Source organism: Peromyscus eremicus, chromosome 5 (genome assembly GCF_949786415.1).
Source record: "Peromyscus eremicus chromosome 5, PerEre_H2_v1, whole genome shotgun sequence".
Lineage (NCBI taxonomy): Eukaryota > Metazoa > Chordata > Mammalia > Rodentia > Cricetidae > Peromyscus > Peromyscus eremicus.
In genome coordinates, this window is record NC_081420.1 from 55,995,109 (window position 1) to 56,021,543 (window position 26,435).

Genomic DNA, 26,435 nt, shown 5'->3' on the forward strand with positions numbered 1-26,435 from the left:
ATTTCTTTTTATTTATCTGTCATAAAGTGGTACATCTTTCCCAGTTTTCAAACTTTCAGAATTATTTGAACACTTTTTTTTTTTTTTTCGGTTTTTCGAGACAGGGTTTCTCAGTGCAGCTTTGCGCCTTCCCTGGAACTCACTCTGTAGTTTAGGCTGGCCTTGAACTCAGAGAGATCTGCCTGCCACTGCCTCCTGAGTGCTGGGATTAAAGGCGTGTGCCACCACCGCCCGGCTCGCTTCATTTTTTTTAAGTGGGCAAGGTTTATAGTGTTTATCTTCTCCTCTGAAGCCCTAATCTCAGCGTGTTTTTCAATGCTATTCGGCAAAGTATCGCCTACAGAGATTCATTCCCAGCTTTTAGTTTATAGAGGAGTGGCTGGGAATGAATAGCTAGAGCCTAATAGGGGATTCTCATCGCTCTTACTCAAAAGTCATGAACCCTATGGAATTTCAAAACCTTGCACCAATAGCGACATCTCTTGGTGAAATAAGAGGCAGGCGGAGGGGGTGCAGTGTAGTCCTCCCGTCAGCAGGGTGCAGTGCGAGCCGGGCCGGGCCTCTTTGCGGCCGCGAGTCACGCGCAGGCGCAGACGTGTGCTCCCGGCAGCCTCCGCTCTCTCACCCCGCGCGGTGGATCACCCTGCGGAATCGGCGGAGGGTCGGCGCCGCGGCGGGCTCCGGCTGTCGGCGGGCTTCCGCGCAGGGCGGCCGGGCTCCGCGCTGCCGCCGCCGTGGCCCATGGGCAGAGTCGTCTCGGAAGGCCGGGTGAGTAGCGCCGTGGCGGCCCCGGGCAGGCGGTCTGATCCGGAACGGGGACTTGGGTGAGCGCGCCTCCACGGAGGAGCTGGACGCGAGGCCGCGACTCTAGGCCGCGCCGTGAGGGGCACGGGGATGCGGGCGCGACACCCCGAGCTGCCCAGGGGTTCCCAGCCCTCCGCTGCGGGCCTCTTCTATCTGCCAGGCTCGACCGGGCCACCTAGATCTCCCCTCCACCTGTCTTGATCGCCTTGACACTAAAGAACGTACCTTCCTCACCTCTTCATGGCCCATGTCCAGACGAAGTTGTTGGGTCCCTAGACCCCAGTAACGCGGGGTGCGTCCGGCCTACGGAATGGAGGGGCAACCCCCCCCAAAACTTGTTTCCTTCCGGGGCCCCAGAAGTAAGGGTTGAGGGAGTTGTCTCACCTGGTCAGGTAGAGACAGTTGTAAATCCGGCATCCTCAGCCCTGGGTTAAGGGGAGTTTATCGTTCGTGCCCATCCCCTGGGTATTGAGCTTCGTTTGCTTGGGCTAGGTGTGCTATGAATGCGTGCTGCAAGTTCAGTGAGGTACTTCTCCAGGAGTTAGAGCTCTAAGAAGCAGGCTTTAAAACCCAGGCCTGGGTTGATGTGAAGAACCAGAGTACAACCTGAAAAGACCTGGGAGAGGAGCTGATGTTTACTCAGTTTTAGAAGGATTTTATTCGAAGTGCGGAACTGAAAAAGCATCAACAGCGAAACACCGTAGAGTATTCTGCAGTTTAAGGCAGTTAAGAGGGATGTACAGGGGTGATCAGATCCTGACCACCCTTTGTTAAGTCAGGAAGGGAGGACCGTTGACATTAAAGGGCACATGAGGATGGAAAGTAGGATTGCGACAGGTGATTCTTTTAAATCATGCAGTGCAGCGCACACATACTGGGGTGAGCTGTAAACATCTCGAGAAAGCGAATTATAGTATATATGAATAATCGAGCCCGGGATGGTGGCACGTCTTGAACTCCACCAGTACTTGGGAGGTGCAGGCAGGAAGATTAGGGGTTCAGGGACAAGCCACATGTGGAAATCAGACGACAGGCTGCAGGAGTCCCTTTTCTCCTATCATGTGGGTCCTTAGTGACCCCTTATTTGTTTTTACATATTTTCCCCTGTGCATGGCTTTTTCACACATCCAGCAGGGAACAGTTTACATTAGTAGTAATTCTGCAAGTTGAGAACAGTAGGGAAACCTGCTCTGCTGTATGCTTAAGTTACAAATGTCTCTAATTAGTTTTTGAGAGGCTCTGGCCTATGGAATTTTGGTAATTTTGATGGGAAATTTAAACTGTCGAAGATGGCGTAGCTACAGATAGAGGGGAATAAATAATTCTGTAAAAAGTCCTCATTCCGTCTTGTATATAAGGTATGATTGTGTGTCATGCTGACAAGGGGTAGGCTTGCAATGGTTGCTCTTTCTTGGTTATCAACTTGACTACCTCTGGAATTAAGAAACCAAATGGCTGGGCACACCTGTGAGGTGTTTTTTGCTTTTTTTTTTTTTTTCTTTTTTTTAAAGACAGGGTTTCTCTGTGTAACATCCTTGCCATCCTGGAACTTGATCTTTAGACCAGGCTGTCCTTAAACTTACAGAGCTCCTCTTGCCTCAGCTTCCCAAGTGCTGGGATTAAAGGCATGCGCCACCACACCCAGCTTTCATTTGAAGTGGAAAGACCCACTTCTAATCTGGATTTTTTTTTTTTTTTTTTTCAAGACAAGGTTTCTCTTTGTAGCTTTGGAGCCTGTCCTGGATCTCACTCTAGGCCGGGTTGGCCTCTAACTCACAGAGATCCACCTACCTCTCTGCCTCCTGAGTGCTGGGATTAAAGGTATGCACCACCACCCACCACCTGGCTAAATATTTATTTATTTTATGTATACGAGTGACCTGTCGTCATGCACATCACAAGAGGGAATCAGATCCCATTAGAGATGGTTGTGAGCCACCATGTGATTGCTGGGAATTGAACTCAGGACCTCTGGAAGGGCAGCCAGTGCTCTTAATGGCTAAACCATTTCTCTAGTCCCTAACCTGGATCTTTGAGGTAGGAAGATCCACCTTTAATCTGGACCACACCTTGTGCTGGCAGCCTCTGTGTGGAAGAAGGCAGTTTGCCCTGCCTGCTTGCTCTTCTTCTCATTAGTAAGTAGTCCACTTCTTCAATTCCAGTGTACACTGGAGACCAGCTAAGATATTCAGCTTCGTGGACAACTACTGAACTACTGGACTCTATCAGTTTGTAGGCAGCCATTGTTGGAGTAGCTGGATCACAGCCTATAAGCCATTCTAATAAATCTATATAATATATACACATATATATTCATTCTATATATGTAATTCTCTATATAAATTCATGTATGCATATATATTCATTCTGTAAGTTCTGTTCCTCTAGTGTCTAGAGAACCCCGACTAATACAATAAGGTGGGCTGATCAAAGGGTAATATTGTCATAAAAAAATGAGCTAAGGACTGGGGAGATGGCTTAGTAAATTACTGTTGGGTAAACATGAGGCCCTAAGTTAAGAACCCCAACACCCATGTAAAAATTTCCCCACAGAGGTGCATGCCTATAATCCCAGCTCTGAGGAAGCCAAGACTGGAGGTCCCCTGGGGCATGCTAGCTAGTCTTTCCACGTCAGTGAGTTCTGGGTTTGATAAAGAGACCTTGTCTCAAAAAAATAAGGTGGATAGAGAGTGACTGTGGAAGTGTCCATCTCTGGCCTCCACATGCATATGTATACTTATAGCACACACAGGCAGTGGCTGAGCATGGTGGTGAAAGGCTGTAATCTCAGATGCTCATAGTTCTACGGGCATTCGACACACGTGAATTCATTAAAACATTTTACATTATAAGGGCCAGCTTCTGTTTGTGTTTACATTTGAGTCTTGATTCTTGTGATATGTCTAAATATTAGAAAATGTTGCTTCTTATCAGCTGGCATCAGACTTAATGAATTAAACGTATTATATAAGTGATACAAAACATTTTAAGTTTGGATCTCTCCAGAGTCTCCTTAATGTATTACTTCAGTGTTTGCCCTGTGTTTGTAGGGAGATTAATGACTAAACTATGATATATTCATGTGTTTAAAATAGCTCAAAGGTAAATATATACACCTTAAAAGGAATAGGTCCTTTGCAAGGAAAATTATTTAAGGTAAAATAAAAACCAAGGAAGTAATATAGCAGTATTTAGGGAAAAATCACCTGGCTGGCTTGAGGAGCCAAGGGATTTCTTGTCCAGATCCTGTCTTCTGTTTTAGTTGATGAATTCACAGGAGCTTGTAGTAGTTATCATTGAAGTAATTAGTACATTTATGCGGGGGTGACAAACGTGCTTTGCTGTGATAGTCCAGTTCTGTGAACGTAAAGGTCAGCGAAACTCAGAAAATCAGAAGACCGTTCTTCCATATCTACTGAGACATAAAGGTGTAATTTCGTGAGCTGTTACAGAAAACTATCAAATGCTGAAGAGATGACTTTGGTTTCTAATATTTTAAAGTTTTTTTTTTTTTTTTAAGGCAAAGGAGAGCTAGTCAGATCATATGGAATTGTCAACAGACCATCTTCAATTTAGAGAAGTGAATTGAAATCACAGTAGTTCACAAAACCTCATTAATTCAGCAGTGAAGATTGCATTAGCCTTGAGTGGTGGTACATGCCTTTTATCCCAGTACTTGGGAGGCAGAAGGTTTATGAGTTTGAGGCCACCCTAGTTCATGTATCAATTCCAGACCAGTTAGAGCTACATAGACCCTGTCTGAGAGAGACAGAGACAGAGAGGTGGTGTGTATTAAATAGGAATTTTCAGATGGAAGGGCTCTGTTGAGTGCTGAGATCCTTCAGAGTGTTTGATTGTTTTTTTAACCCCAAAATTTATGAAAATACATGTGTCAGAGTTGACACTTTGAATAGGGTGGTATACCAGTGTTTTCTAGTGTTAGTTCACTCCCATCTCTATCCCGAGAACTTCCTCTTTAACTTTTTATTTTTAAACTGCTATATGGCACCAGCTGACTTGGAACTCATGTTCCTTAGCCTCTTGGTGAGATTGCCCTGTGGCAAAACAAATGTAATACAAATACACTATTAGCTATTTGTAAGTATACACTTCTATGGCAGTGTGCTGGCTAGTTTTTTGTTGTTGTTTAGTTTTTTTTTTTTTTTTTTTTTTTTTTTTTTGTCAACTTGATATAAGCTAGAGTCATCTGGGAAGAGGGAACCTTAATTGAGAAATTGCCTCCATCAGATTGGCCTGTAGGCAAGTCTGTGGGGGCATTTTCTTGATTAATGATAGATGTGAGTGGTCCCAGTCCATTGTGGGTGTTTCCAACCCTTGGTAGGTGGTTCTGGGTTGTATAAGAAAGCAAGCAGAGCACCCAGTAAGCAGTACTCCATGGTCTGTGCTTTAGCTCCTGCCTCCAGGTTTCTGCCCTGCTTCAGTTCCTGCCTTGACTTCCCTCAGTGATGGACTATGGTGGGACATGTGAGCCAAATAAACCCTTCCCTCCCCAGGTTGCTTTAGGTCATGGTGTTGTCACAACAATAGAAACCTAGGGCAGGTGGTAAATATACTCAACATTGCTCAACTTCTTGCCTTTTTTCAGAAAAGATTTTTTTGAGCTAGGATTTGGTGTAGCTTAAGCTGGCCTAGAACTCACTATGTAATCAAGGATGACCATGTTCTGATCCTCCTCCCTGTAACTTCTAAGAACCCAGGGCTTCTGTGTGCTCTGCAGTCTGCCACTTGAGCTCCATCCGCAGCCCCACGGGTGGATGTGGAGAAACAGGAGTGTTTACGAGACAGCCCCTCTATTATATTACTCTTCCCTCAATAGTCATGTTTATGAAACCACAGAATCATTTTACCACCCTTTTTTCCTGTGAATATGTGATTCTTATTTATTTAAGACAGGGTTTCATGTGTCCTAGGCTAACCTCAAACTCCTATGTAGTTTAGATGACATTGTGTTCTAGATCCACCAGCCTCCACCTCCCAACCACCACACCTGGTTTGCATGTTTTCTTGATGAAGAGCAGCTGCCTGTGCTGATCCAGCCAAAAACTGCTGCTTTTATAAGACTTCTGCTTTCTGCCATTGAGATGAAGAGTTTTAAAACTGATCTTTATAGGTAATAATGCCGCACATGTAGAGTTTCCATCTTACTTCATTGTTCTAGAACTGATTTTACTCATGAATCACTTCACCAGTCTTTCAGGTTGAGAAATTAATTCTAGGCTGGACATAGTAGTATTTCCCAGCACTCAGAAGGTGTAGGTAAAAGAATCACAAATTCAAGGCCAGCCTTATCTTTGTGGGGAGTTAAAGACCAGCCTGAGCTACATGAGAACCAATTTTAAAAGAAAAATTAATTCTAGAGGACTGTTTTAAAATAGTTCATGGGTATAGTTTTGCATATTAGAAAGAACCCTGCATTTGTCACGACAGGGGTCCATGGTGCAACTATTTTAACACAGAGATGTTCAAAACTTGCTTCAGTTTCATATTATTTAGTCTCTGCTCTTGCTTCCTTTCAGCATTAAACCAAAAAGATGTCCCTATATGATGACCTGGGAGTGGAGACCAGTGACTCAAAAACCGAAGGCTGGTCCAAAAACTTCAAGCTTCTGCAGTCCCAGCTTCAGGTGAAGAAGGCAGCACTCACTCAAGCAAAGGTAAAAACAGGCCAGAGCAGGCGTGGGCAAGTCTACCACTCGAGTTCTTGAGAATACCTTGGTTTAAACTTGCTCTTTTGCCTCCTTCTTGGGTCAATATGAAATAGTGATGGAGAGAGGGATGGAGAGGTGAGGTTCCTTTCCTTCTCCTGGCTCTTGGGAACAGCAGAACTATTTCATGGAGTAGGAGTGAAGAAAAGCAGTCCTCTCAACTCCTATCCATGAGGCTGGCTCTAGATTTGAGTGTGTCAGAGACTGAGAACTTGTTTCAGATGCTTCTTTCATAGCTAGAGTCCTAATATTCTGGTGGTTCTGGTTCTAGACAGGGTCCCAGGAATGTACATTGTTAATTTTTATTGTAGGAAGCTTGGAAGCAGCTTAGTAGAATAATCAGATCCACGGTGCACATCACAGAGGGCATCATATTTGTGAACATGTCCAGCATGTATAGTTATAGGTGGGAATTGTTCTTGTCTGTGTTGTATACGCATTGGACATGAGCATTATCTTTGAAATAATTCCACTATTTCTTTGTTTCTGTTTTTGTTTTTTAGACAGGACTCAATACATGGCCTGAAGCTGGCTGTTTAGACTAGGCTGGCCTCAAATACACAGAAATCCACCTCTGCCTCCCAAGTGCTGGGATTAAAGGTGTGGGCTACCACAAAACTTAAAATATGGAAGGTATAGTTGTGAACTGGATGTTTCTTAACTAAAATGTCCAGTATATTTTAGGAATAAGAATACTTTGCTCAGTGTTTGTTTCTTAGGTAAAGGTCTTGCTCTTGTAGGAAGTATAGACACACAGACAATGTATACTGTATCTTTACTGTGGCTCCTTAAAGAGGGAAGTAATAAAGGTTGAAGCTGAACATGGTAGCACAACACTTGTAATCCAGCACTTAGGAGGCGGAGGTAGGAGTATCAGTCTGGTATATAGCATGAGAAAAGGTGTGGAGGGATTTAGAAAAGCTGCTTTGGAAGTAGACCCTGAAGGATTGCTAATGAAATGATTCCATTGGTGGCTGGAGGGATGGCTCATCCGTTAAGAGCATTTATTGCACTTGTAGAGGATGTGAGTTCAGACCCCAGCACCCACATTAAGCATCTCACAAAAAACCTCTAACTCCAGCTCCAGGGAATCTGACACACAGTTCTGACCTCTGTAGGCATGCATGTGGTACATAGACTGCACACTGGCAAAACACTCAAAAATTAAAATAATGTGTGTATAGAATGCTTGCCTAGCTTGTGTGAGTCATCAGGTTCAATCCTCAGCACCTCCCTCCCCCAAAATAGTCTTTACCAGATAAAAACATCTGTACATATCTTTAATCCCAGAATTTGTGAGACTGAGGCAGGAGGAATGCCCAGAAGTTTGAGATCAGCCTGGGCTACATGATGAGACCCTGCCTTCAAAAAAAGCCAATTTTATAGATTATGTATAACTGACTTTTTAAGCCATGTCTAATTTGTCATTTTCTGTATCTAGCCAGTTCATAAATCTGTTCATGAACTAAAGGTTAAAATCTATAGGTTCAAAACCATCTTAGACGTTAGCTTAGAAGAGGAGGGGGATCAGTGAGAATGGGAGAAGGTGGAGAAGGTGATGAGTTGAGGGATGAATATGATGGAATACATTGTGTACGTGTTTGAAGTGGCAGAAAACCTGGTAGTATAGGTGAAGACGAAACAGGGTTTCTCTGTAGCCCTGGCTGTCCTGGAACTCAGTATGTAGACCAGCCTGGCCTCAGAGTCACAGAGGTCTGCCTGCCTCTACCTCCCAAGTGCTGGGATTAAAGGTGTGCACCATCACTGCCCAGCTCACATTGGTTTTTTTTAAATGACATTTTTGTGTGTGTGTGAAAATATAAAGTTAGTTTTTAAGAAGTTGCTGCTTAGGAGCAAGAAATTAATATTTTCATATGAAATCTGAGCTGTTGGTTTTCTGCCTCAGTCTTTTTAATTTATATTTATTTTTGCTTATCGATATATACACTTATATATGAATATATATGTATATGTTATATGCTTTTCAAGGCAGAGTTTCTCTGTATAGCCCTGGCTGTCCTGGAACTCAGGGATCCATCCACTTCTGCTTCACAAGTGCTGAGATTAAAAATGTGCGCCATCACACCTAGCTATCCAGATATTTTATTGTCAGCTATTAGCAAATATCTTGATACTGCAGATAGATTTTAATCGGTCAAAATGGAACATTACTTTAAAAAAAAATCATGTCTGATAACCTTCTGACATGAATTTTGAGGATTCTCTCTGTGCTTAATTTCTTATGAGGAAGTGAAGCTACATTATGTTGTTTCTCTTGGACTCCTCAGGGAGTTTCTCAGAGTACTAATCAAACTTGTCAAAAATATTTGGTAAAGAAAAATTTTACCTGTACCTGAAAGATGAAGCTGTGGTTTCATTTGTATTTCATTTTTGAAAATACCTATTAAATTTAAAAATGAGCAAGTAAATGATTATCCTAACCCCTGTTGTGGAAACTTTAAGGTTTATGTTGTGATTTTGCAGTTGATACCTGCATGACATGTTTGCTTAAAGCCCTGTTAAAGTCCAGAGAGCTCAGACTTCCTGATAAGAATGAAAGTTTGTACCACTTTAAAATGTAAAAATGAGAAGTTAAACTTTCGTGATCACCATCATTCCATTTGATCAGCCATGGCATCTTAGCAACCTGAGAACTCGATGTAGTTCACCAGCTCACAGTGAGACACATTCTTGCCTATGAGCTTTACCGGGTTTTAGAAATGCTGGATCGCAGAGGTCTAAGTTAACTAGACAGTCTAGAAGAAACAGCGTTCGAAAGAACAACATCCCAGGGAGAAAACAAAGGTGGTGATGGTGCCGGGGAAGAGGGACTGCTAAGATTAAGACACCCACAGACCAGAAGTACATTTCGGAAATGTCAGGGTCTTTGTTTGAAAAAAACAAAGACCAGCTGGTTAAAGTGCACTTTGAGGATGGTGAGATGCTCAGTGAGTCAAGCCTGATGACGTGAGTTTGACTAGAACCCTATGGTGGAAGGAGAGACCTGTCCCTCCGTTGTCCTCTGACCTCCATACAGACACCGTGGTGTTTGCATGTAAACACACATGGGTACACACCCAAGTAAGTGTATAAGTACTTTTAATTGGTCAGAGTAAGGTCATACTAAAAGAGGTAGGGTAGGAGCTTGTCCTCGGGAGGTAGAGAAGTTAAGGCTAACCAGAAAGTGGTCACAGTTACTGTAAACTTTATAGAAAAGTGGAGGAAATCTGTGCTTTGAAAAAAAGATCAAAAAGGATGAAGATATAGCTCAGTTAATAGAGTGTTTGCCCAGTCTTCAGGAAGTCCTGTGTTAAATCTCCAGCACTGTATAAACTGGGTCTGGGTATATACCAACACTCAGTGATGTGGAGTGAGGTGGGTCAGGAGTCCAAGTTCATCATCAGCTACATAGGGCACAGGGGCCCAGCCTGGGCTACATAGGACCCTGCCTCAGAAAACACTGTATTAAAGACTGTTACTGTTTCAGACTGTGATTTTATCACAGCTGGAGGTTTGTTACAGAGACCAGAAAAGGTGTCTGTTGCAAGTAGCAGGAATTTTAATTTGGAACATGGTGTGTTTCTCTTGTCTCTGATGTCAGAGCCAACGGACAAAACAAAGTACAGTCCTTGCCCCAGTCATCGACCTAAAGCGAGGAGGCTCCTCCGACGACCGGCAGATCGTAGACACGCCACCTCATGTAGCAGCTGGCCTGAAGGTAAGCCTGCACACACCTGCGGCTTTGTTGTTGCATTTCCTGTTTCCTTTATTTTACACATACGTTCCTCTGGTTTTTTAAGACTTTATGTGTGTGTATGTGTGCGCATGTATGTGCTGGTACCCATGGAGGCCAGAAGACGTTAGATCTCTTAGGGTTGGACTTAGGCATTTGTGAACACCCTGATGTGGGTGCTGAGAACCAAAGCCTGGTCCTCTGGTAGAGCAGTAAGCACTCTCAACCCCTGAGCCATTGAAAGCTAGTATCCTTTGCAGCTCAAGTTTACTTTTATTACCTAAAATAGTTTTAGGTAAATCATTCATCAGGAATGAAAGATGGGCAAAAAAGAAGAGCAGGTATCTTTTCAATCATACTCTCCACGCATTAAAAGTTACATAATTTTGGAATGTCTTTCTTGTATGAGTTCTACCTTCTGTTCTCTAATTTGCTTTTCTTAATATCTCAGTGAGTGTTCATCCATCTCTTTCAAAAATACAGAAATATTTAAAAATCTTTTTGTGTGTTTGAGTGTTTTACTGTACTACATGTGTACCTGTGGCCTGTGGGGACACATCCCCTAGGACTGGAGTTACAGATAGTTGTGACCCACCATGTGGGTGATGGGAATCAAACCTGGGTTTTCTGGAAGAGCAGTCAGTGCAGTTAATTACTGAGCCATATCTCCAGCCCCTATGTGGTCATTTTTAATGGCTTTAGTGTATTGCCTTGGTAGATTACCTATAATTTAATTCTGTTGATGTATGTAAACTATATAATTGTTTCTAGTTGTTGTCTATTAACAGTGTCAGAGCTTATTTTAGAGAAAAGCATTAAAAATAAAAATTGAGCATAGTGCTGCATGTCTTTAATAGGACAGGGCTCCAGGATTTGCAGGGGGATTGGGACTTGTTCGGGGTCATCATCCTATGTGTCTAGTTTGTGGCTCTATGAGATACTATCTGGAGGGAGTAAGACACTATGTAGTAAATGATAATCCATTTTCACATGTATTTTTCTACAGATGTCATTCAAATGGTGACTGTGGTAGTTTAAAACTCATCTAAGGGCTGGAGAGATGGCTCAGTGGTTAAGAGCACTGACTGCTCTTCCAGAGGTCCTGAGTTCAATTCCCAGCAACCACATGGTAGCTCACAACCACTTGTAATGAGATCTGGTGCCCTCTTCTGGTGTGCAGGGACACATGCAGGGAGAATACTGTATACATAATAAATAAATAAATCTTAAAAACAAAAACCCATTTAAGAAATGATTGTGTTCATGAATTGTTTTAGTCTTTCTAAGTTCTGTCGTACTTTTCTGTGAATAATTAAGCTTCGCTTGATTGCCAGGTTGTGCCACCACCTGGTGAGATGTAGTATGCTATGATTGTTACTCATCTAGGAAATAGAAGATAACCTGCAATGTAGATGTAATTCAGTGTAGATGTAGCCAACGGTTTTATCAGACAGAAGAACACAGAGCCGATTTAGAGAAGAAAGCCAAGAGGTCAGAGCCAAGAGCCTCACCCTTCCTGATTCAGGGATCCTCCTCAGCCAAGAGAGCTCTGCGAAAGAGAGGAGCCCTCCTTCCTGTGTGTCTGTCTCTAAAGTCTCTCTGTTCTGGCTTCTGATTGGTTGTCAACCCAATCATGTGACTGCCTCGTCACTGCTTGTATGTACCGCCCTCCAGGTCCTTAAAGGCGTACACCACCACTGCCACGCACTTGCTATGGCTCTAATAGCTCTGACCCCAGGCAACTTTATTTATTAATATAAAATACCACCACACTGCAAGGCCTCTCTTTGGTCATCCTTTGACCTTGATCCGGTGATAACCCTGCAGGATATGAAGATGGTACTCACTTGGATGTTTTTCTTCCTCAGGACCCTGTCCCCAGTGGGTTTTCTGCAGGGGAGGTTCTGATCCCCTTAGCTGATGAATATGACCCTATGTTTCCTAATGATTATGAGAAAGTAGTAAAGCGCCAGAGAGAAGAGCGGCAGAGGCAGCGGGAGCTGGAAAGACAGAAGGAAATAGAAGAAAGAGAAAAGTAAGCTTCATCTTGATTTGGGAACAGATGTCTTGCAGTTGTTGTGCATATGAGTGGATTTCAGTGTTGTCTCTATGGCTGGAGTTAGGGTTTCAATCAGCAGGAGTTTACTTGTTTTTAAGAATTTATAATCATTCCATCCCTGTGGGACAGTGCACTTCAGAAAGTTTATTTATAGACCCTGAAAACCTTAAAGTGTAGACTTTGCATGAATTAGAAAAGTAACCTAGAAAACCCACCTGGTGTGGTTTTGCATTCCTATAATCCACCTGCAGAGTTCAAGGCTAGCCAGGGCTACATGAGACCCTGTCTGAAAACCAAAACACAACAGAAACCCATGTTGAAATTGTTTGCAGGGCTGTGTCTGCTAGAATCACAACTATTTCAGTGTTATTTCTTTACAACTTTTTGGTTTTGGTTTTTTGAGACAGGGTTTCTGTGTGTAGCTCTGGCTGTCCTGGAACTCACTCTGTAGACCAGTCTGGCTTGGAACTCAAGAGATCCTGCCTGCCTCTTCCTCTGCCTCCCAAGTTCTGGGATTAAAGGCGTGTGCCACTCTATCTGGTCCCCTTTCCTATTTTTGAGCCAGGCGAAAGTACATGTATTTTTCATTTGCTTTTTAAAATTATAGGCAATAGGATTTATTTCTTAATTTTTTTTTTTTTTTTTTTTTTTTTTTTTAAGTCAAGGGTCTCATTATGTAGCCCTGGCTGGCTTCAAACTCAGAGATCTGCCTGCCTGTGCTTCCTGAGTGCAGGGATTAAAGACGTGCCACCATACCTAGCTTCTTAAAATATTTAATTGTGTTAATTAATATGCATTCTATACTAATATGGCAGTTCTTATTTATTGGATGGGTTTTTTTTTAATGAGTGAATGTGTAGCCTAGAAAATTGAGATCATTAAACTGTATATGCATATGCCTTAAAATAAAAAGTTAGATGTCAAAATTTTCTTCCTATGGATTACCCTAATGTATCTGTTCAACTTGTTCATTTTTTGTTTTGAATTTTTTCTATTGTATACATCCCCAGCATATATACATAAATTAACAATTTATTCTCAAAGAACATTTTTCTTTCTTCCTTTTTTTTTTTTTTTTTTTTTGCCAAGAGGCAGTCACAATGATATTTAAGCTTCATGTTCTGTACTAATTTATCTGTGATGAACATTCATTACTTTGTTGTTACAGGAGGCGTAAAGACAGGCATGAAGCCAGCGGGTTTTCAAGACGACCAGACCCAGATTCTGATGAAGATGAAGATTATGAGCGAGAGCGGAGGAAAAGAAGTAAGGCGTAAACAGACATGAGCATACTTTAGACTCAGCGCTGTCCCAGGCTTTGCTCTTGCTTTCATTTGAGACATGGTTTATTTTACATTAGTTTGGGTAGTTGAGGGGTTCAGGGGAGGTGCTTTAGATTCCCACCAGTCCACATGCCATAGCACCTTTGGATTATACTGTTTTCATATGTACTCCACTCTGAACTTCATAAACACTTGGAGACGTTTGCTGTATATTTTGAAAATAGCATTAGTTTTATTTCTGCACTTACCCTTACTTGAGGCATGGTCATCTCTTGCTTCTCAAGCCCAGTGCATTTCCAGTCAGCACTAGGTAGAGAGGGAAGACCCATATTCAGAGCACATTTGTCTCTAACTCAGCTGGATTTGAGAGCCCATTATGCTTCTTTGCGTGTTCACCTGCTTCCTGAGAGAGCAGGGAGATCAAAACCTGCACTGGGGACTTGAACCTTCTACTAACAGTTTTGTGAGTAGAGATTTAGTTGTGTGTAAAATAAATTCCTAGCAATTACAAGCAGTAGCTAATGGCACTTGAAAGAATAGAATAATCTTTTGACTTCATGATGGTATGCTTACCATGACTTTAGTTGGCTGTCTTAGTTGGCAGAAACTTCTACTTTTCTACTACCTAGCAGGCGCTGTTCTAAGCATCTCAGACCTTCGAGACACCTAGTAGGGTCTGTTAACTTTAGTGTGAGTCTCGGGGCTCAGTGGATTCTGGATATGATAGGCCCACTTTTGGTCTATCCCTGATTTTATTTGCCTGAAGCCCTCATTGTAATTTGTTGTCTTGAACATAAACCCTAAGGATTATGTGACCTGATAGTTGTCATTCTGTATAGTAGTTCTGTGTGTGTGTGTATCATTCTGTATAGTAGTTCCGTTTTATGGCAGGAATGGTCTTCCCAGCTATACGCTGAAGCCTGTTGTAGGGTATAATGTTGTTTGTTGTTGTTTTTTCACTTTTGGCTCTTTGATCTTTTGGGGGCCCAGAGACTTATTCTTAATTATAAATACTGGGCCTTTGCTTGGCTTGTTTCTTGCCAGCTTTTCTTAATTTAAATTATCCTATCTTTGGCCTCGGGACTTTTATCTTTCTCTGTTCCTGTATTCCTTTCTTTCCTTCTTACTCCATGTCTGGCTGTGTAGCTGGCTGCCTGGGTGGCTGGCCCCTAAGGTCCTCCTTCCTCTCTCATTCCTTCATCTTCTCCCAGATTTCTCCTGTAATTATTCTCTCCAGCCCCACGTATCCTTTCTCCTGCCTTGCCATTGGCCGTTCAGCTCTTTATTAGACCATCAGGTATTTAGACAGGCACAGTAACACAACTTCACAGTTAAACAAATGCAACATAAAAGAAAGCAACATTTTGCATCATTAAACAAATGTTCCACAGCATAAACAGATGTAACATCTTAAAATAATATTCTACAACAGTATAATTTAAATTTTAAAAATACCTGCCAAGTGGAAAAGAAGTTTACAATTTAAATATCTTAGTAATTAGATGGATGTGTGAATTAAATGTATTTGTATTGGGTTTTGTTGTTGTTGATGGTGGTGGTGGTGGTGTTTTGTAATTTGGTGGTGGGGCTGGTAATGGTGGTGTTTGAGACAGTCTTACTATGTATGTAGTCCCCAGAAACTGTCAGTTGTTAGCTACTCAGTTAGGGCGTGGAGCTCCTGGGCCCCTACTTTTTTACATTCTGACACCAGCTTTAGACCTGTAATTGCTTACATGTTGCCGTGAGGGATGAGATGATTCTTTCTTGGAGAGAAGGGTGGTGATACGACTGATGGGCAAGCGCTGAACAGTAGTTCCTGTGAGTGTGCTGTCCTTTAAGCACACTCCTTGTGTTTTCACAGGTATGGGAGGAGCCGCCATCGCCCCGCCTACTTCTCTTGTAGAGAAGGACAAGGAGTGTATGTACATTGCTTTCTTCTTTTATCCTCGTATTCTCTTACAGATATTTATGGACTGTGGATATCCTAAGCTTGAATCTCTAGTTTCCACCCCTGAAGTCACAGTGGCCCTTGCTACCTGCTAAACTGGGATGATTTGCTTTGTTTTGTTTTGCAACAGGGTCTCAACTGTGTAGTACTGGCTGACCTGAAACTATTGTTGACCTGCCTTTGCCTTCTGAGTGCTGGGGTTAAAGGCATGTACCACCATGCCCTACCCTGCACATGAAATATTTTAATATCAGGATCTGAGTGCAGATTTTTTTTGTTTTGTTTTATTTTGTTTTGTTTTTCAAGACAGGGTTTCTCTGTGTAGCTTTGCACCTTTCCTGGAACTCACTCTGTAGCCCAGGCTGGCCTCGAACTCACAGAGATCTGCCTGCCTCCGCCTCCCGAGTACTGGGATTAAAGGCGTGCGCCACCACCGCCCAGTGAGTGCAGATTTTTATACAGGAAGATAAATTGGTTTTTATTGTTGTTTTCATCAAGATTTCATGTTTGTGTGAGATTCATTTGAAGTTAATAAAAGCAGTAGTTGCTCATGCCCATTACCCAGCATGGGGGACAAAGGAATTACTCAAATTCTAGGCCAGCCTGTGCTGTATAGTGTGTTTCCAGGCTAGCTTGTGCTATAGAGTGAGACCTGTCTCAAAAATCACAAATAGATAAGAGATTTTGTAACTCAGAGGTTTAGAGCCTGTTGTATTTTGTGACCTTTCACAAGGAGGCAGTGCCTTTCTTGATTAAAAAATTTCCCATTAATTTTTGTTACTGAGCAGTAGTTTTCTACATACGTATGTTGCTAAAAACATGCCCACCCACTGCTGATTCTCCTCTGTACCTCTTCTAAAATCTGGCGGTTGTAATTGGGCTTTGTCCCGTGCTGTATGCTGAGCCATACCTAACCTATCATTAAAAATAAATGGGTAGGCCTGCAGAGATTGCTCAGCGGTCAAAAGCACTGACTCCTCTTCCAGAAGATCCAGGTTTGATTCCCAGCACTCACACAGTGGCTAATAGCCATCTATAACTCTAGTTCCAGGGAATCTGACACCTTCTTCTTGTTCTTTATGGGCCCCAGATGTGCATATACTTGGTACATAGAGATAAATGCAGGCAGAAGACTCACACACATAAAATAAATGAAACAAAATTAAAAGCCGTCAGTAATCTTTTAAAAATATTTATTATTTATTCTAATTTTATGTGTATGAGTGTTTTGCCTGCATTATACTTGATACCTGTGGCTATTAGAAGAGAGCATTGTATTCCCTGGAACTGGAGTTAGGAAGGTTGTGAGCTATCATGTGGGTGCTGGGAACCGAACCTGAGCCCTCAGTAAGGCAGCCAGTACTCTTAACCACCGGTCCATCATTCCAGCCCTAATATTTTTTAATATGTAGTATGCTGTTTATTATATTTTAAAAGAAGATAATTTAAGAATATCATCAAATATATATTGTTTAAACAAAATACCTGACAGACTGCAGTTGAAACCAGTTTCTGACAGGAGGGCCGTGCATCTGATATCTTTAAAGTTCCCTGTTGATGCTAATATGCAACTGCATTAAAAAGCAACTGAATATGGTCCTGACAGCACAGATTTTTTATTTTTTTAATTAATTAATTTATTTATTTATTTATTTATTTATTTATTTATTTTATGGTCTTTGCAGCTAGCTAAGTTAGAGTCTAGAGCAGGTACTCTGATGCTGTGGCACTCCAGTGAGAGTTACATTGCATCTCCATGAGCATACAGAGATCTTGCAGTCAAGCAGAGTTGCTGACATCTAAGTGAGTGCTTTAGCGGGTGAGCAGCATTTCAGTAAGATGGGAAAAAGTATGCCTGGGAAGATATGAGCAGTAGAACTAAGAGTCTTCTCCTACTCTAGTTTTTTAAAAACCTACATAGATGCTGTAGATCAGAAAAATCAGAGGGACAGAAGGTAGCAAAACATGTGAATGAATAATGTAGCCTACTGTTCTGAATTCTAATTATATAGTTTTTATTTAATTGTTAAAAAAAATAATACCAAGAGTGCAGAGATGGGTGGCTCACCAGTTAAGAGGGCTTGCTGCTTCCAGAGGCCATGAGTTCGGTTCCTAGCATCAACCACCTGTCCATACGTACACTCAGGCATACACAGAAGGTATATAAATGAGTCTAAAAAATCATCTCCGAACAATTCATGCTGGCTGTGAAGACTGCTGAAGTAGGGACAGTGTTTTTTAGGAAAGAAAGAACATAAAAATGTAGGTGAAATCAGCTCACGGTGGACAGTTGAAGCTAGTGAAGCTTTGGATGGTGTTTTTGTTTGTTTCTTTGTTTGTTTTTTGGCGCTGTGGTGAGCCGCCTACTTTACTTTTCTCCAACAGTACCCCGAGATTTTCCTTATGAAGAGGACTCAAGACCTCGATCTCAGTCTTCCAAAGCTGCTATTCCTCCCCCAGTGTATGAGGAGCCGGATAGACCAAGATCTCCAACTGGACCCAGCAACTCCTTCCTTGCTAACATGGGGTAATTAGAGCTTTAAGTGTCCTAGCCAGCTAAGAAAAATATCACAAGTGGCTTGAGACTCAGGGTGTGGGTGTGGCACAGTCCTTTGAAAGTGGAGCGCAGAGGATATCGAGTTTCCGGCTAGCCTGGACTACACAGTGAGAATGAAAAACAGTATGAAGTGTTTGTCACCCTCTATGGGTGGAACTCATTTGAAAATGAAGACTGTCACATGTTTTTCTGTAAAGGATTAGTCTTCAAACCATGTTGAGTGTTTTCCAACCCGCTGAGGGTTTGTACAAAGCAGCCTTCTAATACAAGTCATGGCTGATTTAGACACATTATTTCTATACATAGGAGAAGTTTCTGATAGTTAATTATACTGTTTTTTATAACATGCAAATAGAATGGCTCATAGGAGTTAGAAATGGTTTGGGTTATCTCCAAAGGGTGAGGGACACTGGATTTTCCTGAAGAAATGGGTCCTTTGCCTTAGATTGTGGTCTTACACCTTTGGTTTTAAGAAACTGTTCAGGCTGGGGGTGGAGTTCAGTGGTAGAAGGCTCCTTTGTTATTCTAACTATATAGACATGTGTTTGTCATAGTATGAACAAATGAGGTGTTTTTTTTTTGTTGTTTTTTTTCGAGACAGGGTTTCTCTGTGTAGCTTTGCGCCTTTCCTGGAACTCACTTGGTAGTCCAGGCTGGCCTCGAACTCACAGAGATCCACCTGCCTCTGCCTCCCGAGTGCTGGGATTAAAGGCGTGTGCCACCACCGCCCGGCGAACAAATGAGTTTTAAGATTAACATTTGAGTACGACTGGTGGATTTTATTCATTGGTTCTGGAGTAGTGTCTCCTTATATAGCCCAGGTTGGCCTCCAACTCATTGTTCTCCGGCCGCCTGCCTCAGTCTCCAGAGTCTGACGTTAGGATTGCAGGGGTGTGCCACTGTATTTTATCTCAGCTCTAATGCTGTGAAGGGCTGCTCAAGTGGCATTGCCCTAAATGATTTGTTCCATGCTGCTTAGCAGGATGCTGCTTAGCAGGATGCTGCTTAGCAGGATGCTGCTTAGCAGGATGCTGCTTAGCAGGATGCTGCTTAGCAGGATGCTGCTTAGCAGGATGCTGCTTAGCAGGATGCTGCTTAGCAGGATGCTGCTTAGCAGGATGCTGCTTAGCAGGATGCTGCTGGAGTAGAAATGCTGTTAGTGAGACAATAGGTGTGGTAGTCTGTGGGAGCCCGTTCTCGGGTTCCTCGTGGCTTTACCCAGCAGGTCCTCATAGAGGATGATTAGACCACGGGCCTGAGTGCAGGTGTCTGAGATGGTCTGCACTTGGCTGTGCTGGGGGAGGAGGTCTTTTGCTCCACCCCTTGGCGTCTCTATAAAAACCCTGGGGCAGAGACAGTCGGGGCCCGTTGGAATAGGTTCCAGGCCCTCTCGAGGCTATCCTTTATTTTCTATCTGTTTATCTCCGCGATATTCTTTGCAATAAATCCTTCTATCTAATATTTCCTGCTGCTCGCACTCAAGAAAACTCTGGGGAACTGTGGGGGTGGTTGGGTAAACGCCCCACAGTAGTCCCACTGAGTGGCCACTGTGTGTACCTGGATTCTGAGAGCTCTCGGGAGGTACTGATGAAAGAGTTGGAGCAGATAGGTGGCTGGCTTCATGCAGTGGGAGGGCTTTTCAAATAATGAAAAGACTTTCTTCAGTCACACCGGTCTCAACTGCTGGTAAGCACACAGTACAGTTAGCAGTGCGGGTGTTGGTGCAGGTCAGGATGGCTGTCTTAAGGACAGTGCCTCTCTCACTGCACAGCCCTACACTGGAGGGGAAGGTAGCGGGGACATGCTTCTGGTTCTTGTCCTTCCTGCTCACCATAGAAACTGTCATTTAATGAGAATTGGATTTCTAACTTCAAAAGGATCCAACATGGTATAGTTTAGCCTTCGTAGTAGTTTGCTTTGCCCGGGAATAGCTTGTTCAAAGAAAATCTGAGAGGAGTTACAGAAGACAGGCAGGTGCAGCTCTGGTGGAAGCTGGGCTCGTGATCAAAGCAGGCAGATGGTGTCACCGGGGGCCCTTGAGACCCTTGGACACCAGGAGGAAATTGTGCACTCTTACAGAACGCAGCAGACCGAGAATCCAATTCCATTTGTGCCCTTAACACCTGGAAAAAGCGTTTCCAGTGCTTTCTTGCTGTGCATTTGACCTTAAACTAGCCATCTAACCTTGGCCTTGTTTTACTTCCTGTCCGTTCAGTGGATGCTTTCTAAGGTTCTTTCATTGTAGTTTCTGCTGTGCCACGAGAAAATACAATCTTCTTATCTGAAACCTCGTACTCAGAACTTGACAGGCCACCATTTTCAACTGCTCTTAAGCGAGGTAGCTGTGCAGACAGGCAGCTCACGGAGATACAGTTTGTCTTACACGACAAAGCTGTTCTTAAAGAAGCTATCATTCCCCACAGAGATAAACTCGGCTATCTTGAGTTGCATTTATTAGCTTTTTATACTTCTTCCGTCCTGGGCATCCCCAAGGTTTCCATCTAGAAGCCACTACTAACTGTGTGTCTTGAAGCCTTGTGGTATGCACACTGTTTCCGGCCAGGGCATTGCTGCCATAGATCCCTTGTGTTCCAGTGTCAATGGCATCGACTCTAAGGACCCTTTTCCTTTCCTCCTAGTGGCACCGTGGCTCATAAGATTATGCAGAAGTATGGCTTCCGGGAAGGCCAGGGGCTGGGGAAACATGAGCAAGGGCTGAGTACTGCATTGTCAGTGGAGAAGACCAGCAAGCGGGGCGGCAAGATCATTGTGGGTGATGCGACGGAGAAGGGCGAGTCTCAGGGTAAGTTCACAGAGCAGTGTGGGTCCTTCAGCCCAGAGGGACGTGTACTCTCCCTTTGGTGCACAGTGATTTCTGTTATGACGTGTTTTCCCCTGCTGTCTTATGAAACCAGGAAGCCTTGAGACTCGTCTTTATTTTCTTCAGAGCCAAGACAGAGATGAAATATGCTTGTGGCAAAGTTACCCAGCTGCTTTGATTAGGCTAAGAATCTCCATAGCTTGATAATAAATATTCAGTGTCCTCTTTATTCACATCTTCAGTGGATCTTCCTTTACCCTTCCAATACAGATGTGGTTTTTGGTTCACTTACTGACCATTCATTTGTTGAGGTCTACTGTTGCTTTGTAGTACCTACCGAGTTGCTATTTGATTTTCATTTGATTTTTATAATTTGTTCTGTGTGTATAGAAAATAGGAATGAAGCATATCTTAGCATTAGCATTTTAAGTAGAAAAAAAGTGGTTTAATTATAAATCAGCTTATCTGAATTCCCTTCCCTAAAATACACTAACACCTTGACTGGCAGCCCTGTTAATACACCGCCTCAGCAGCAGCCAGTTACCTGAATGCTGAGTACTGGTTGCAAAAACAATAGTTATTCCAGTTTACAGTAGTATCTAAAGTCAGTTAGCTAGTGGCTAGATAATTGTCTAGGCCAGCAACCTTGAACTGTTACTCCAAGACAAGGGTCGTCCATCAGTAAGTGTTATAATCTGTGTGCTCTGCCAGCCTTCAGGAAATGAAAGAAGCAAAAGGTAATGGTAGAAGCTGGAAACATTCAGAAAATACCATAAAAGCATGTATCAAAGAAAAACATGTTTTTATTGCAGGGACTGGTTGCATATAGATGCTTTTATAGATGACTTGAGGGCACAAATAATGAAATTGCTATTGTAATTGAATTAGTCATGTGATGGGACTCAGTTCTACAACACTTCTGTTTTAGTTTCATTTCCTGTTGCTGTAGTAAAGTACACGGACAGAAGAACCTCATAGAGGGTTTACTTGGCTCAGTTCCAGGTTGCAGTCTATTACTGAGGGGTGACAGCAGGAATCTGAAGCAGTGTAGTTGGAGAAGGGAGCAGTGAATTAATGCATGCGAGCTAGTTCTAGTTTGCTTTCTCAGCCTGGTGTAGTCTAGGCTTCCAAACCCAGAGGCTCTCCCATGTCAACGAATGTAATTAAGATAGTATCTCGCAGACATTCTCAGAGGCCCTTCTGGATGGTTCTAGATTGTGTTGCTGACAATTAAAACTAACCTTCATAGTGTCTGATAATGTTTTGATACAGATGCATCCAAGAAGTCGGATTCAAATCCATTAACTGAAATACTTAAGTGCCCTACTAAAGTGGTCCTGCTGAGGGTAAGAAGTAAAAGAAACCTGTCCCCCTTGATTCTGTGTTACCCCGATCTACCTGTCTCTGTGGTCTTTCACAAAGTCCCACTGATAACCTAAAAGTCAAGAAGACTGAAAATATGGGCTAGAGCAGTGGCTCAGTGGTTAGGAGCATGGGATGCTCTTCCAGAGGACCCAGGTTTGTTTCCCAGCACCCACATGATGGTTCACAATTGTCTATATGGATCTATCCAGTTCCAGGGGATCCACCCCTTTCTGGCCTTTGAAGGCACCAGGCACTCACATGGTACACAGACATACATTCAAGCAAAATGCCCATCCATATAATAATCAGTAAACTGTTTAAAAGAATACTGAAAATGATACTTTTGCAGGTAGTACAGATACTGGGTACAGCCTTACAGATGGTTTGGGTTATCCTCTCAGTAGAGTGTGACATTGAAGTAATTAGTTGAAAGCGTTGGAAATTTCTGGAACATCCTCTTAAGTGTAGTTCTGTGCACATAGTCTTGTAGCACTTTTCAAGGCTTCATGTGTATTTACAGGAATGCCAGCTTTGAGTACTTGAGGGGCAGAGTTTTCCTTGTGTTTTGGGGATTAGAACATGCCCCACATCTGGGGTGTTGCTCATTGTTAGAGTGCTTCCTAGCATGTGCAAGGTTCTAGTCCTGGGTGAGTGAAGGGAGAGAACGCTTGTCATTATGAAAGAAAATGTTATTTCCAAAACCCTTACACATTTGTAAATTATGCTTGGTGCTTAATTGTTGGTCTGTTTCTTATAGAACATGGTTGGTGCAGGAGAGGTCGATGAAGACTTGGAAGTTGAAACCAAGGAAGAATGTGAAAAATATGGCAAAGTTGGGAAATGTGTGATATTTGAGGTAGGAAGATTTTCCTTTGATATAACTTGTAATTGGCAGATTATAAATTCTCTTCCACAAGTAGCATTGGCATTGATCCACTGTCTTACTACAAAAGCCAATGCATATTGGTTACATTTCTCATATGTGCTAGGTTGTTGTTATTTTGTGGTTGGTTGTTTTTAAGACAAGATCTTGTTTTGTAGACCAGGCTGGCCTTGAACTCAGAGATCTGCCTGCCCTCTGCCTCCCAAATGCTAGGACTAAAGGCGTGCGTCACCACTTCCAGCTATGTGTTAGTTTTAATTGTAAAAACAAAAGTAGATTTTAGGGGTAGGGGGGTTGCACACCTTTAATCCCAGCAGTGGGAGGCAGAGCCAGGCGAATCTCTGAATTCAAGGCCATCCTGGTCTACAGAGAGAGATCCAGGACAGGCACCAAAACTACACAGAGAAACCCTGTCTCAAAAAAAACAAAACAAAAAAAAACAAAAAAAAACCAAAACAAACAAAAAAAAAGAGGTAGATTTTATTTGGTAGTATAATGCAAATATTTTATTACATCATTTTGTAAGTATTTAGCCTCTCATAGAGCCCTTCTTTATTGAGAACATTTAAGAAACCAGAAATGTGTTATGTTTTGAGGAATATGCTCAGTTGAAGAGACATAGCACATAGCAAATAACCAGGAAATATAAAACAGTAGACCTAGTAGTGTTGGTAAGTACAGATCTTAGAAAAGGGTCAGCAAAAACAGGAGGAGGAGGAGGCTTATGAACACCATCAGGTGTGAGCTTAGCTCTGATAGGATATGTGGGGAGTCGTGGAGGCGGGTGTTCAGACTAAGGCAATAGATAGGAGAGTGAGGACTCCTTGGGGAATTAGTTGAGAGTTCTGCTTACATAAATGGAATGGAGCCATATTATGGAAGGCTTGAAAAGCTAAAGTCAAAATGCAGACCTGTGTGAAAGCAGCTGGAGTAGTGCCGTGTACTAAAGTTTCTGCTTTCCCTGCTGCTGTGTCTTCACCTCGTTGTTTCCTGATGGTGTGATCACTTGATTATATGCTGGCTGCCATGGGCAGCGTCCTCCAGGAAGTCAAAAGACTGCAATCGATTAGCTTTAGATGTGTTCTCAGCCCCTAACACAGTACCCTCAAAGAGCATTCGTATATTTTGATATGAGCAATTTATATTTATTTCCTTGATGGTTGACCATTTTTGTCATATGTATGTGTGTATGCATGCATACACACACACACACACACACACACACACACACACACACAAATGATTATAATTAGAGTATGTGCACGGACACACAACTTTACTCCTATGGTCCTTTCCATTCTAGATTCCTGGTGCCCCTGATGATGAAGCAGTACGGATATTTTTGGAATTTGAGAGAGTTGAATCAGCAATTAAAGGTACACTGATAATTAAAGATTTTAACAAATATTAAAGTTACTGCTTGTTTTGATATCTTCCAGGATACCTGTATTAACTGATTGTCTTTTTGTTTGCTTTTTAGCTGTTGTTGATCTGAATGGGAGGTATTTTGGTGGACGGGTGGTTAAAGCATGTTTCTACAATTTGGATAAATTCCGAGTCTTGGATCTCGCGGAACAAGTTTGATTGTCACCTAAGTCACCTCCATGATCCTTACATGAGCTGCAGACTGAGCAATGACATAGGCGTCAGCCTCCATGGCTGTTGGACACAGACTCTTGGACGGACTTCTGAGATATATGTTGATGGATCCCTTTTTTATTTTGTGGTTTTTTTAATATAGTATAAAAATCCTTAAAAAAAAAAAAAAAAAAAAAAAAAAAAGAACCTGTGTGCCTCTGGTTGTTTTCTCGCTGCTGCTTCTGTGTGGTAGCTTTCACTGGGATTTCATGCCATGCAGCATGTCTGGCCCTAAAAGATATAGAAAGGCTGAGAATGGAGTTTGTATTAAGTCATCCTCTTCCTCCTTAATAAAGCCTTCAAGTTATGGAGCTGTAGCTTTATACATTGTACAATAAAGTCACATCTTGGCGGTCTGCTGGAGGTGAACATGCTTGCTTTCTATATAGTGAAGTTCAGTGACTCTGGTCAGGAAAAACCCTTAGCCTGAATTAAGATTGCAGAATCAAGAGCTCATGTGGCCTACGTGCTGGGTTGAGTTATTTGCTGTTTAAGCTAAGCCAGACTATAGGATTTGTGATAGTTTTGTGCAGTATATGGGTATAGAAATCATTTAGGGTGGATTAGAAACATCAGGTAATTTAAAACCTAGAACCTGCATTATAAGTGTGTGTCCAGTTACATTTTGGGAGTGGCTGCTCCTTGGAGTTGTGTATACTGGCAAAATCTGAAACTGTTAGTTCTAGTATATGTAGTCTTAAAATTCACAAAATTCTGCCAAGTTAGCTATTTAAATGATACTGTCAACTACTATGATTCTGTAAATGTGGGAAATTATACTCTTGAAGCACAGTGGTACAAGGTTCTTAAAAAACAGCTGGACTACAGAAAAAGGAAACAAGAAGTGTTTAGTACTGAGTTCAGTACCAGGGCAAGAGGTACTTGAGGAAAGTACATATTCCTGTGTTGTTCCATCTTCAGGTTATGGCCTGGGGGGTGGGGTGGGGGAAACCTCAGTTTCTTTATAGCCATGGACTTGGTTTGGAGACATAGAACCTTTTTTAAAAATATTTTCTTGTGTTTTTACTTGAATAGGACTTTATGTTTTAGAGTATTTCGTGAGTACAACTGAATTAAAGTCTGGAGAGATGATTTAGTCAGTAAAGTGCTTGCTGGCAAGCGTGAAGCCCTGAGTTCATTCTGTAAAACACATAGAAAGCTTAGATGCATTTACTCGTAACCTCAGCCTGGAGAGGTGGAGACCAGAAGCTCTGTGGGGCTCACTGGCCAGGCAGTAATAGCCAAATCAATGAGTTCCAGGTTCCTTAAGAGACTCTGCTCTCAAACGTAAGGTGAAGCCAATGAAGACACTGAGTCAAGCTCTGGCTTCACACGTGTGCACATTAGTGCACACAAGTGAATGCAAGAATCTATACAAACAAAACTAAGATGAGTTTTGTGATCAAAGTACATATTGTGTAAGTTTGGATTAAATAATAAAAATGAAAAATGTATTTGGGACATTTTATAAGACATTAGGTCAAAAGCAACTGTGATGTTTGTGCCAGCTTTACCTGTGGAATCAGGCATATGAATGTTAATGTAAATAGCCCTTTTGAGCTTCGAAGTACCCAGCTGTTGAATGATGGCTAGTTCGGTGTCATCTCTTAAGGCATGG

The 26,435-nt window shown here is 42.3% G+C and overlaps 1 protein-coding gene across 1 annotated transcript; it reads left to right on the forward strand.

The window, feature by feature from the left end:
• Positions 1 to 644: 644 nt before the first annotated feature.
• Rbm17 (RNA binding motif protein 17) lies at positions 645 to 25,173 on the forward strand. The gene is made up of 12 exons (XM_059263492.1): positions 645 to 768; positions 6,342 to 6,479; positions 10,132 to 10,248; positions 12,132 to 12,298; positions 13,491 to 13,588; positions 15,467 to 15,523; positions 17,939 to 18,080; positions 20,750 to 20,913; positions 22,204 to 22,277; positions 23,054 to 23,152; positions 24,483 to 24,555; positions 24,660 to 25,173. The coding sequence occupies exons 2-12, from the start codon at positions 6,357 to 6,359 to the stop codon at positions 24,761 to 24,763; spliced, it is 1,218 nt and encodes a 405-aa protein (XP_059119475.1). The 5' UTR covers positions 645 to 768; positions 6,342 to 6,356; the 3' UTR covers positions 24,764 to 25,173.
• The last annotated feature ends 1,262 nt before the right edge of the window (positions 25,174 to 26,435 follow it).